Here is a 14,493-nt window from a genome sequence, read left to right on the forward strand (position 1 = left end):
ACAAGACAAGTGAACATTGTGGAACTTCATGTGAATATTTAATAGAATCTTCCAGTAAACAATAAATGATAGTGATTGATACATGATAAATGGCCATGTATGCTGTGCATCTCTTCAAAGCACTTTGAGTTCAGACTAAGACTAAATCTCATTCTTGCATTAAACACTTTTATTGCTTTTAAAAATTGATCAACAAGACAGAAATGTAGAGGTATAGCCCTTCTTATTTTTTTGGTCACTTGATCCACTCTCAGCCTTGGATCACCTTCCATAAACTTTCAGTGACGTGACAAGTAGGGGCTTTTTAGCCCAATAATTTTCAGTAAAATCCATAGGGAATTTTCTTACCTATTAAATGCTCATCAAGTAAATGAAGATGAAAAGTAATTGGACACAGCAGTAATAAATACAATATTTTAAACAGTTTAATTAAACTACTTAGACTCTAGCTAATAATGATTAGATGGATACAGAAAGGATGACACTGAAGCAACTGTAACTCCTAGAGCTAGAAAAAGCAGGCATCACAGTAGCCCCAGTATATTAAAGCAGTGCTGCTTAGCCTTTCTTTCAGTCCAGGAGAAGAGGGAAAAAATCCCAACCCATTCCAAACTATACTGTGCAATGTTACCACAGCTGCTTTCTTTAACAAACCCAATAAATGAATCCTCAAATTTAGAGCAAGTTTTACTGTATTTGTTGTTGTGTGTGTGTCCCCGTTGTTTTCTGTCTGTGTATAGAAGTGTAGGATTTCCTTAGTTTCCAGTATCTTCCAAAAAAAAAAAAAAAAAATATATATATATATAAAGGCAGGAATGGTGTATTGAGGAAAAGAATTTTAAACATTCCACTAGAAATGAACCAATCATTAATTTATGGAATGTACCACCCCAGTTCAGACTGGCTATGAAAAACTCTCTGAAACTAACAGCAACCCATTGACTAAGAAAATGGAAAGTTCCAACAGGAGAAGCTGATAAATAAAATTGAAGGAAGAATAAATTAGCTTGGTTTCTGATAGAGAATGGGAACTTAGCAATAGATCTACTTGTGTTTACATAGAGGATGCAGTCTTTTCTTCCATGTAGTGCAGTTTTAGCTTCTTGACATTATTTCAGCAGGTTCAAGTTTTTTTTATTATTTCATAAAAAAAATACTTTATTTTATGAGGCCAAATGTTTACTAAATCTTGTTCTTTCACAGTATGATTTGATTATAGTAATTGTGTTTATTTACCACATACTGCTCTGCTTCTACAGGTTTTCAAGCAGAGTTCAGAAAAAAGAGTATTTTTATATCTATTTGAAATTTGAATGTGAGGTAAAATATCCTAAGATATCCCAAATCTCTTACCTGCTGTGCCATGGCCTATCCTACCTTCTCCAGGTAAGGACACTTCTCTGCCCTTACCTCCACTTCTACCATTAGGAGGAGGAACAGTGTGCCAGAGAGAAGGAGCGGTCAGTGCTTGGGCTGCTGCCTTCCTCCACCATACCCACAGTGGGTGTGGGGCTGCCTCTCCCCACACTGGTGCTGTCACAGCCCTGCATGAGCCAATGGCAGTGCCACCAGAGAGGTGTCCTGCAGCCTGAGCCTCAGCTACTGATGGCCTCTGAGAAATGCTCACAGAGGTCTCTCTAACAAACACGCTCAGAAAGTCCAGTCCCACTTACGGTATTAGATGACTCAGGGGTATCTCACATCTCTTGAGTTGCAAGAATTTTAAAACAAAACAATTTTTTTTGACAATATAACTTTTTAAAATAACTTGCCTTTCTTTGTCATGGGACATAATCAGCTTCTGCTACATTTATGATGTCAAGAATCTGGAAAAAGAAAATTGAAATGGGCTGATGGGTTTAAGCAGCATTGCACATTTAAAATTTACTTCTGCGCTCTACTTGCAGACACTATTGCTGTGTGCTTTTAAAGTATTTTAAAATGCTTCAAAAGTGGTTATTTTCTTTTTATTTTAATGAGACAGTCTTTAATCTGTAGTTATATATGCATTGGTGAAAAATGCTTATCATCTTTCCATATTTTGGTAGAAGCTGAGATCAGGCAGCAGCACCTCTCTTGCAGCCCAGAGCTCAGGTACCTTGCTCCAGGGCTGAAAGAGCACCTGGAAGACTGCGCATAATGTTTTCTTGTTAACATCACATTCAAGGACAAGTATTTCAGTAATTACAGACACCTCTTATAAAAGCACAAACCAAAATGACAAATGTGTATGATCAGGCAGTGCTACAATTTTTTTTGGTAGCAAAGACTTTTTTGTTGTAGTTTAGTTTTTTTGGGTTTTCTACAAGTACATAAGCTTGCTTGAAGCCAAGTGAATACAATTTACGCAAACAAGGAAAAAATACAGTTAAGTTAGTGAATATACACACACACACACCTTTCCAAGTCCAGATGAAAATACAAGCCTAGCTGTAGAATGTGCATATAACACTGTTTGCAACCTTTTCCCTATTCTGGAACTCGTAATTTAAATAACTACTCACTAGACATGACTGTGCAGTACCTCTTCACCTCCTGCTGTTGCCATTACAGGAATGACTTTAAAATTCCTTTTGGTTTGTCTTATGCAAAAAATTTTCATAACAAAAAATACTCCTCAGCACTGCATCTGCAGAACATATTCTTTCATGAGCTGCTATAAGACAATCCTTAATCCAAGTACCGATCAACTTGTAAGAATATTTAATTACATTGTACAACTACAATGAAATGTAGCTCAGTAACAGCAAAACAGCAATAATTTTTAAATTATTTTTTATTTGAAACTCTCCAGAAATATTCCTGTGATTAACAAGGGAGAGGAGAATATGCTTGCTCCATGTTATATTACTAATGGCCATTGGGTACTATGAACTCTCTTTGGATTTAATGGAAGAGTAGCTCCTGGGGTTTGAGAATTTACGCAGATTCAGAAATTCCATGTGTGTTTTAGATGAAACAGAATCCATTAGTAACTGAGCCATCCAATAAAACCTTGATTAGTTTTTTGTAATTATGAGTTAGACAACAAACTAAATTGTGAAGAGTTTGTTTCTTTGTTTAATAATGTCATCTACTGGAAAATGTGATCTTTACAATTTCTGCTTCTTCATGCATCAGGTGATAGGACTGTAACACCAACACACTGTCCACAGGAACTGTTCACGGACAATTTACCCCAGGAAACAAAGAGAAGTCCCCATGGTTCTAGTCTGCAAGAAACAAAGGCTGAAGTCCAACTGCAGCAGTCCCAATGTTTCTGAGCAGAACTCCCATGAGTAAAATGGCCTCAACCATTATCACACCCGCTAATTTCAGTTGACACTTGTAAGGCAGGTTCAGAACCTGGTTTTGAACAGGGCCCAGTGTTAGCTCACCACCACAGCCCCTCTGTGCATGGACCTGCCCCTGCTCCACAGGGGTACTGCTTGGGTGCAGACTGCCCTGGGCCAGGGTTGGATTTCTGTGAAAGCCCATATTTTCAGATGGTTGCAATTATTAATCATTTCCCAGACTAAACAATGGCCATTTTTATCAACAAATGGTGAATAAAAGCCCCTTAGGTAGGATCCATTGTTTTTTATTAAGTGTTGAATTAATCAAGCTGTTGACCCAACAGGATACCATAACCTTAAATTTAAGCAAATGTTCAAGTGCTTTACTAGAAAGAGAGAGAGAGAGAGAAGTGTCTGATGTCTTGACAGATCCTGCTCTAAATGAAAATTAATGTTTTGTTCTAACTTGAGACAATTCACTTCCCATTCTGAGAACTGCATGTATCCAAGACAGTATTCACACAGTTGTTCAGAAGCGGTAGTTATTTCCAGCCCTAGGAAAAAGGCACACAGCTGAACTGGCCACCAGAAAGCAAAATCTAGTTTAACATAATTATAATAGTGATGATCTTCATTGAAGAAAGTGAAACAAGGACATAAGATTTATTCTTGGAATGATTCTGATTTAAATTAAGGATTAATAAACTTCATTAATTAAGTGCTTAACAGAAATCTATCTGATGTTGATAAATCATTTGTTACTTTTGCCATGTGTACAAATTTGCTGTGATTTATGGCTCATTGAATTGATTTCTCTGTGATTCCCCCCCTCTTCCCATTCACCCTAACCATATTTTTCCTATTGCAGCAGCCATAGTTTTATTGTGCCTGTTATGATACTTTGCTGTCACTGAAGATAGTTATTCAGTTGTTTGCATGAAAAGAAACAAAAATATCGAGGGAGCTGAGGGAAATATGTTAGTTCTACTGTTGTCATATGCTAAAAAACTAATAGTATGAAAAATAGAGTTTCTTGTTTATTAACATCCTGAATTTAACTACCACTTTCATAACGTGCTTTGAAAACATCTGGGGCAGTTTTTCTTCAAAACCAAACAAAAACACCCCAGTCCTAACAGATTTTAGTAAGAAGCACAATCTTAAAAAAAAAAAAGGGAAAAAACCCACACAGGATGATGGTTACTTGAAGGCATGGTGAAAGTGAGGCAATGTTGCAGAATTTGTAGTGGATGGAAAGGAGCGAGGAACATGATGCAGCTGGTTTATGGCCATCCCACCAGTTGCTAGCTGAAAACCTTGCTGTTGGCAAAGGCCATTCAGCCTGTGTGATGGTTCCTCTGAGCCAAATGCCATTGTGATGTCCCCAATAGTGTTCTGGTTGTCACCTGGTGGGAGTTGCCAGAAACCCATCACATGAGTGAGATCCATGAAAGGCAGGCTTGCAGTTTCAGCTGCTGCCTCTGTCTCTTTGTGCACTGGGTACTTGTTAGTATCCCCTACAGGCCCTGAGGAAGCTTCTTCCATACTGATTTTGTGGAGAGACTGAGGTTCTGGTAACGGCAGGTCCTCAAGAAGATGCACATTGTAACCTTTAACATCCACTTTTATCGGTAGATTCTTGAGGGATCCTGCGGCAAATGAGGTAGAACTAAGGTCATATTTGTTAGGCTGATGAAGGTTCAGGTTGATAGGGACAGCTGCTGAACATGGTGTGGAAGGGACAGCCGGGAGGCTGTCTGCACAGCCCATCCTTTGCAAGTGAGGAGAAGACTCAAGAGGAAGAGCAGTTTGTAAGCTCGACTGGGAATGAAGATGTGAACAGTTGTATTCCTCTGTTTCTGAACTATTCACAATCCCATTTGGCACAGGGACCCTTTCAGGAAGAGGGGACAGCATGTTGGCATCTTCCTTCAGTCTGTATGAAAAGAGCTGGTCAAGAAGACCCACTGAGTCACCATTCTGCAACCTGCTCTTCAGCAGTTCCTGTGGATGAGTCTTCCTAGTATGGCGTGTCAAGTGGTCCTTCCGCCCAAACCTTTGGGCACAGAACTGGCACAGGAAGTCTTTGCAGCCTGTGTGAACCACCATGTGACGTCGCACATCTTTACGGGTATAGAAGTGACGCTCACAGTGGTCACACTTATGTTTCTTTTCCTTCATGTTGCCAGTAGGCTTCCCTGCATGACTTTTGAGGTGTTCCAACAGAACCTCAGTACCACCAAACTCTTGGGCACACACCCTACAGGTGAGGTCCCCGCTGGTGGCAGCATGAAGAGCCAAGTGTCTCTTATAGCCTAGCTTGGTGTTGTACTTCTTGCCACACTCTTCACACTTGAAGGCCATCTTGTTGGGGTCATGAGTCTGAAGGTGATTCTTTAGATGGTCTTTCCTGTGAAAGGTCTTTTCACAGTAGCCACACTGGTGAGATTTCTGTGGAGAATGAGTGGCCGAGTGCCTAAGAGGAAAAAAAACACAGACACAGTGAAAGTTATTTATGTTCACATTTATTCTAGTACATTAACTCTTGCAGCCTCAAAACTTGAAAACACTGGAATTCTCGAGGGAAGGCATTCTCACAAATTCTCAGGTTATTAGTAAAAGCCTAAATTTTGTGGGGGGGAGGAAGGTGTTAATCATAAAGCATAGAGTAGCTTAAAACTGCTCAACATAATCTTTTTGAGTAGCCACCATAATTAAAGGTGAGTAGTTTTCTGCAATTCTATCAAAACCAGTAATAATAAAAACTGGACCTCAGGGATTAACTATCACTAGAACATCCCAAAGGAAAAAGATGTCTTTCCCCCCCGCCCCCCGTCACCCACCCCCAGCAGAAAAGGAATGACTTCAGAGGTGTACCTGAGCAGTTTATATTTGGAAATGAAGGCTTTTGTGCATCCGTGCTGTGAACACTTGAAGGGACGCTCCCCTTTGTGCGCATAAGTGTGGACTGTGAGCTTGTCAATGGAATCAAATATCTTCCCACAGAGTCGGCAGGGATAACTATCTGGCTGCTTCACTTCTTTTCCCTTCAGCAGTGAAGACCGACCATTTCTCCATTTAGGTATAAACCTTACGAGAGCACCACAAGTGCTTCCTGAGCTGGCACAGCTGAACTTTGCAGCAGAGGAACAGGAAATGGTCCCAAAGCATTGAGTAATGCTTTTGCCTAATGATGCTCCTCTCAGTTTCCCTTTGAGTTTGTTTTTTGCTTTTACAGGTCCCAATTTATTTGGTGGTCTGAATCTTGTAGGAAGCACTCGGTCTTTATGGATGCACTGGTGAGATTCCAGCAGAGCAAAAGTTGCAAAAGTGCTTCCACAGCTGGAGCATATCCAAGGGTCTACGGGCTCTTTCTGCAATGAGAACAGAGACAGGTCTTTCTTACTAAACATTCTAAGCAAGGGTCATATTCTTCTCACTCATCTTCTCCTGTGCTTTTCTAAGACTCATCATTGCCTCTGGTGATATTTACTTCCATGTGCTACCACCTAGTTGTTCAACTGGCAATAGATTCTCTCTAGGAGTAAAAACTTGAAGGAAAAGTAAGGTTGGCTAAATACTGGTTTATATGTTTTTGTTTAGCATTTACTGTAACAGTCCTGAGTCCTACACCTTTGTTTATTTGTGCTTACTGAATTTCAAAATCTCTATATTTGTTGCATTTATGAAATAAACAGTTGTAAATTGTACTTTATCCTTGGACTGACATAGTCTATCTGTTATTCCAGCCACACAAAAATGGGATGGGTTTCTGTACAAAAATGTAGTTTAGCCATACAGATTTCTTTGTGTCTTGGGATGACTCCGTGCTTTACTACACAGCAATGGTCAATGGCTCCAGGTGAAACTTCCGACTTCCTCCTTCCTCACTTAGCTTGACACTTGGCATTAGACTTCCATTAACTGGATAAGAAACACCTTAAGTTTAGGGATCTCAAGCCTATCTTAACTTTTTTTTTCTTTTTTTTTTTTTTTTCTTTTTTTTTTTTTTTTTTCTTCTCCCCAGACAGTGTATTATTTGGAAGTATTACTTCTGTGGAAATAAGAGCTCTACTGGATTCAGTTGAATTCACTTTAAATACTGATATTATAAAAATTCTGATGGAAAACAATTACCAAAAATCTCCAATCACTGATGGAATGTACTTCCAATTAATGCATGACCATGTACTACCTTTTATGCACGCTACTCATAAACTGTCCTTCTTTTCCCTTGCTCTTGGGCTAGCTTACTCATGGTGAGGCTGTATCCAATCCATCTTTTATTTCCTAACTGAGCCTCCTCTCTGCTAAGACTGGTGTCTGATGCTGTGGCTCTCCCTCACCTTCCTTCTGGGGAATATTCTGAAGGCCTCACAAGCCTTCTTGGAACATGAATTCCTCGTTCATTTGTATTCCTGGTTCATTTGTTTCACATTCTTTCTAGATTAAGTATTGATTTTCACAGGCATGTTTTCAACACTTAACAAACTTTTCCTATTAGTTTAAGGATTTCTGCTATGATACAGAGGGGAAGGTATTTGAATTAGTAGAGAAGGGTTACTGAACAGGAAAGACTGAAATAATCAGTGGGTACTCTGGCCAATCAGTCAGAGCAAAAAAAAGGGAAATAGTGAAAAAAGTCAGAGGCTGGACAGCTTGGTTATCCAAAAATTAGTGCCCATCTTAAGTCTTTCCAATACATCAAGTAGTGCTTGATGCATCTGATGGCTCCATTGCATTACAAACACAGGTCAGGAAGAACAGCCTTTCTGTGAGTAGCTGCTTGGCTAAAATTGCTAAAAGTACTCTGTGGCCTACATTTGAATTACTAGAGTTATATAAACAGAGAAAACATGTAAATAAACCATAATTTACTGTGTCTAGTCATGGCTTCAATGCAGAGTAGGGGTACTTACTGCTACTGAAGGCAAAGGAGACACATCTGATTCTTCTTTAATGAAGACTGCAGAAGCTTCCATAAATTTGGCATAATCGGCAGCATACCATACTTTTAATTCTGTGTGGGGTTCAATTGGCTGTGAATGGAAAAAAACAGCACATGTTTACTTGTGTCAATTTTCCTAAACCAAACAATAAGAAAGATAGGAGGGGGCAGGGGTATGCAGTGTTTTGTCCTTACCCAAACTGTATTTTTTTACTCTGTTTAAATTATTGGTAACTTAGTTTCAAGATTCAAGAACTTTTTGAGCATTACTGCCCACTAGGGCTTGATACTTTCTGTTTCTAGAAGTGGAATTGTGTATGCACAGAGATTTGGGGTGGGGGGGCCCAGTAGCAGGAGGGATGCCTCAGTCCTCATAACTTTTGCTCAGTGAGATATATTTGGCTGTGATGTTCAGACATCCAGCAGTGTTTCTAAGCAATATCCCATGCCCATTCATTGATGTCTGGAAGCCCACTGGACACAACACTTAACTATAGGGTACAGGCAAAGGAAAAATGCATTGTGAGTGCACATGATCTTGGATGCCTCCTGGATATGTCACACTGAGCATGGGTGCAGAGCTGATCAATATGTGGAGTGCAAGGCAAATTGGTGCCTTCCACACGCTGGCTCTAATGTGTCAGGCTTGCTGAGAGTGTGCTTTATTGCAACTCTGCCCTCCTTCCACTGAAGCCTGCCCCCACAGGATTAAGGGAGCCCATAATCTTCAGTCTCCCATCCAGTCATGCTTGCCCAAATCTCTCATTGGACTGGACTATGACCTCTTCTGACACATACTTTCAGTCAATAATACAGCAAATAGAAAAAGAGAGGTGTGATTACACTCACTGGCTAAAGATCCATTAGTTCTTTAAATGCAAAGGAGAAAACTAAACTTTGGGATCATAATTTATATGACTCCCTGACCCTGTACAAAATCTTCTTCATCTATAATAAAAACCAACATTGCTGCAACAGGGGTAGAGCCAAACTGCACTGTACTTGTAGTTTTATTTTAACTAAGATAAACTCGAGTCACACACACAAAAAAAAAAAAAAAAAAAAAAAAAACAAAAAAAACAAAAAAAAAAAAAAACAAAAAAAAACCAAAACAAAACAAAACAAACCCCCAAACAAACTAGCCTGGAAAGAGAGCAGCTGAGTCTTATTCCAGAAAACGTGACATCATAAAATCCCCTTACTTTGTAATATCAGTGTGGGATAAGCATGGTAGGGAAAAGACAATGTAGACTGTGAATGCAGACAGGTGAGGAGTTAATTGTGGGTTTAATGCTGAGAACTGAATTTTGAACTGCCAGGCACAAGCCTGCCTGCTAACTACAACCAGTATTGGTTGGGTGCACATTTTGATAACACCTGGCCTAGATAGAAATAGTCTGTCCTGAATTCTCCACTCAATTAAGGACATGAGGCAGAGTCATTAACTAGGAGGCTCATCATGCATTGTGAGACAAATGTTTAAGGATGTCTGGGAGCTTGGCCTGTGACAGCTGAGATTGGTACCCACAAAAAAACTGCACAGTGTGACATTGTCACAACTTCTGCCCAACATTCCTAGACCAGCAGCCATCTCCTTTATGGGAAGCTGAGAGCTGGTCAATGTGACTTTGAGGGGAGAGCAAATGCATCAGTGTGTGAAACAGTCAAGTAATTCAAAAGCTCTAATCTCAGCAAAGCTGACATTAAATATCAGTATCCAAATCCACTACAAAGCTGTCTTCTACTCTGTGCCACCAGTGACAACAAGAGAACTGCAGCACACACATGAAACTCTCCTAGGATCAGACCAGCAGCAGCTGTGGATGATTTAATTTCCTCACAATTCTATACCTTTTAAAGCACTTATTTCTAAGGATTGCAGCCATTAGGTCAGAAAGTAAGCTAATGTTGGTGTCAGGATGCCACTTATGCGTCTGCTTTAGTAGCTGTAGTTTCATGTCACTGAAATCCCATTTCTTTGCAAAAATAGTGGGAAAGGAGCCAATCCTACTCCTATCTTAATACACTTTAATAAAACATCTTGAGAAAATATCTTCAGAATCAGCCCTAAGCCAGCCTCACAGCATGACCAGCAGGGTGTGCCTAAGTGTAGCACAAGGCCATCACATTCATTGACCAGGACAAAATCTGCAGGATGCCACAGCATCCTGAATGATACTGGGACTTGGGATAAATAAAACCCAAGTAATGCCCTATGACCCACAGCACAGCAAAGGTTCCCAAGACACATGCATCATTCTAAGACACTCTTTGTGTCAGTGTATAGGATGCAACTCTCCATTAATGCCAGTGTGTAGAGTTCTGCTGAAGTCAGCAGAGAGCTAGTTCAATAGAATTTAAATGATACTGGAAATTTTAAGTTACCAGTTTATAACAACTACTTCTTGGATAAGTTCATGCTTCCCAAATACATATTAGTAATCCTGTCAATTTTACAAGCATATCATGCATTTAAAATCAAGTTGAAATCTCAAATTATATAGACTGCATGAGAATCTCAAACACAGCCTAAATATGTCTCAGAGTAGCATATACTATTTCACATTTTTCTTTTTTTTTCTTAATAATTATGTTGATATTAATCCCCAAATCAACTATACTCCATACTGTTATAAAAGACTTTAAGGGTATGAAATGTTATTCTCTCATCACCACTATACAGTAAATATTTTTCTCACGGTGCAGCTGGAGAAACAAAAAAAGGAGGAAAAAATGTAAATACTACTATGCCACAGAAATATGTGCCAATCTTGTATATGAAATTGAAATGCTGGGTTTTAATTCATAGTAACAATTTTTCACTAATATTATTTTTTTTTTATTTTAATGTTGCTCACAATGATATACAGCATTATGTTAAAGATTTCTGTTTCCCAAGTGTGCAAAATAATTATTTCTGATTAAAACCAATTCTGCCTAAGAAAATGGTCAAAACAATAAAAACCAATACTGTATGTTCTAGTTTCATTTATAAACACAGAGTTCCTTGTTCTCTCTTTTCAGACAAAGATGCAGTCCAGAATCTCTAACATAAACTGATAATTTCATGGCAACATTGCAGTATTATAAGTTTTGCAGTTAAGTCTTCAGATTTAATGAGCAGGGAAAATTGTACATGATGATTCACTCAACACCCTGTTCCTGAGCACAGGGTAATGTGCTCAGAAAACAATATGTGTCCAGAAAAGTAATAAAAGAAAGGAATTTGTTTGTTATTTCCAGAATGAAGTACTGTTGAATGTAATAATGCCAAATAATTTCACCATATACCTACCTGGCATTAAACAGTGCTCAGTTTAAACACTATCATCGTGAATGATTTTTATCTTCCCTCAGCTCAGTTTCTTCACTACCCACAACAGCAAGTACACAACACCCCACACACTGCTTGCTTTACTACAGATTAAATGACACTAAAGTTGGTATGTATGTAATGATCCAGTTAGCAGAATATAATCAATCAGTCATTGTAAAAGGGTTACTCTTTCAGAACCTTTGGCTACAAATTTCCTTTTGGATGACAGGTGGAGCAATGTAGGTTTAACTACCTTAACTGTTGTGAAGTAAACTTCTCCACAGTGCTGATAAGCCACAAGGGTCTGTTCTTCTTGGTTCCGGGCTAGCCGGACAAACATCATCCAGTTTCCACAGTCCTCATTGGGAGTGTCCAGAAAGTACTTCCCTCCATCTTTCAATACCTGAAACAAAGTGGGGAGAACGAATATGATAAAACCAAGTCCTGTATAGAGGCAAATTAGTTTTCTTTAATTTGCAATCACAGCTATCAGTTATCTACCTTGTCTTGGTCATATGTCCCTTGAAATCATGGCTGTTTTGAAATAGATCACTCTTAATGAACACTGAAAAGTGCAAAAGAAAGTGAAGAACGAGTATCTGCTGAGCACCCCACTACTAAAATAACTGTAGGCCTTTGTATGTATTTCCCATTTAGAGTTCATCATGTTTATGTTATATAAAGATAATATTATAAGAACTAAGTGCAGTCAGGTAGAAAAATAAGCTTTATGCTTTAATCTACTTCCTGAGCACTCGATAATCTCAGGCTTCAGTGCCACCACATTTTGCACGGAACAATCATATAACTTGTGTTAATAAGTCCAGAGAGGTAACATACAACATAATGGCATTTTAACAGTCTTCTCTTTTTCCTCTTAACAATGCAAAAGTAAATACAAATGAACAATTGTGCCAGAATGATCTTTTTCTTTTTCCTTTACTTCATTCTTCCTAGACTCCCCTCCAAGAGAATGCCCCTATGAGGCAAAAACTACTGACCTCAAACAAGACAGTTGCTTTTCTGCAACAGTGTCCCAAACATGGACAGACAAAACTGCACAACTGATATCAGCACAGCTTGTATTTGTTTTACTAACCACATAACTGAGCAAGTAACTGCAAAAAAAAAAGTTGCATTTTCATTGCTTCTGGGAACTATTTTATCTAACTCCATCATGTTTCTGATGAAAGCACCTGCCTGTTGGACAAGTTTGGTCACATACTCATGCTAGGGAGAAGTCAAGGCAGCTACTGCTGTCATGTAGGAAATCTGGGACTCTAATCTCCTCTTCTGAAGAAACAGTCCATTCATCAGCCAGAGCTGTGCTTATCACCGTATACTTTTAAGCAAATGGTGCTGACTGATAGAGGATAGGGTGTGGTTTACAATGGCTTGGTGAAGAGGAAGGAACTGGGTGCTTAGCTCATCCATCCATTGTTAAGAGAAGTACATTTTCTGCATTTTTAATAGTGTCTAATCAAAAGATTGAAGATATTTAGTTAAAGAGAGGAACAAATCTTTTCTGGTGTCCACATGCTATGAAAATCCCATAGAAGGATAGTGTTATTTTCCTGGCAGATGATTCCCATGATTTCCATGTGCAAATCAAGTTTACAGCAACTACTGAAGCTATTACTACTTTGAAGCTTTCAAAGTCAAGTTCAAAAGTATTTCCACACAACACAATGTTTTCCAGTCCCAGGCTTCTGGAGAAAGCTCAAATGAAGACACTGAGTGTGTCACAGGACAGCTGCTGCTGGTGTCTCTCTATTCAGGGCTGAGAGGGCCTGATAGGAATTGCAAACTCTGGAAGAACCATGACCTGTTGGGAAGTCCTGACAGAGGCTGTGGCTTGACCATGGGCTCACTATATGACACAGAGCTTTGCTCAGCCACAACCCTGACAGCAAAATGCAAAGACAGAGGATTGTGATTAACTGCAACTCCCAAGGAATTCCTGTGGGCAAGGATGTCCATGTAGATTTGTCTAAGCTGGGCTAGTCCTGAGAGGCCATGATTTTTCTTGGATAAAGTACAAATAATAGTGTCATGCTCCAGGTGAAACAGTCAGTACCTACATGTGCAGGAACAGAAGGTACCAGCCCTAAATAACATTTTGATTAAATAAACTGATGTAGTGCACTGTGCATCAAAATCTATATATAAATTAACAATTATTATCAATAACAACATTTAAAATTAATTAAGAAGTGTTTTCCTGTTTCTCCCTACTAAGACAGTGCCTTAGTGCATATTTCTGTTGCTCTCACTAACTCAGTGCAAAAACCTCAAACCTCCCAGTGGTATGGTGCAAAGCACAAATTCTTTTGTGTTACCTGGGAAGAAAGTTCAGTAGCCATGTTCCCAGAAAGGGTTATCAAGAGCTATCAGACTGATAGGCCTAACACCCTAGAAATGGTAAAACTTGAAAGCAGGAAACCAAACTTCTAGAAAACACAGTATAAAGGAAGATTTGGAGTACCCAAATCAGGTAATGCTGTACTGCCTAATAATGTGATTTACACTCATACTTACACATCAAAAGTACAAATAATGAACTAGATCAGATGGCAAATTGACTGATTAAAATATGTAAATATGTATGAGCTGCTAAAGAGACATATACACTCCATAGAAAGGCAGTGGACTTTTACCTGCAGGACTAGTCTGCTCTCATCATAGCAGGTCAGTTTTGTAGACAGTTGACCAACATAAGGGCCAAACTGTGTTCTCTTCTGTATTACTTTCTTTGCAAATACACCAAGGACTGTGAAGAAAACAAAGAGAAGTCTAATATTAGTACAGACATCACAAACTATTTCTTGTAAGCTTACAGTTGTGAAAATGGAGATAAACAAAATAGTGCAGAACACATGGATTCTTTTTCTAGACAAATAAGCCCACTAAATAATTCTAAGGTGAAGAATCTAAAAAGGATGTAAATAGGTACT

The 14,493-nt window shown here is 38.9% G+C and overlaps 1 protein-coding gene across 2 annotated transcripts in view; it reads right to left on the reverse strand.

Annotated features, from left to right (window-relative positions):
* Positions 1-4,299: 4,299 nt before the first annotated feature.
* Positions 4,300-14,493, reverse strand: part of PLAGL1 (PLAG1 like zinc finger 1) — a 43,342-nt gene continuing 33,148 nt past the window's right edge. For both annotated transcript variants that reach the window (XM_053937192.1, XM_053937193.1), the window contains exons 4-8: positions 14,197-14,309; positions 11,793-11,942; positions 8,195-8,314; positions 6,153-6,649; positions 4,300-5,751 (exon numbers count right to left, since the gene is read on the reverse strand). In XM_053937192.1, the coding sequence (XP_053793167.1) occupies positions 4,476-5,751; positions 6,153-6,649; positions 8,195-8,314; positions 11,793-11,942; positions 14,197-14,309 (2,156 nt within the window). In that variant the 3' untranslated portion in view covers positions 4,300-4,475. The remainder of the gene's footprint in view (positions 5,752-6,152; positions 6,650-8,194; positions 8,315-11,792; positions 11,943-14,196; positions 14,310-14,493) is intronic.

The sequence above is a fragment of the Vidua chalybeata genome, chromosome 3 (assembly GCF_026979565.1).
Source record: "Vidua chalybeata isolate OUT-0048 chromosome 3, bVidCha1 merged haplotype, whole genome shotgun sequence".
Lineage (NCBI taxonomy): Eukaryota > Metazoa > Chordata > Aves > Passeriformes > Viduidae > Vidua > Vidua chalybeata.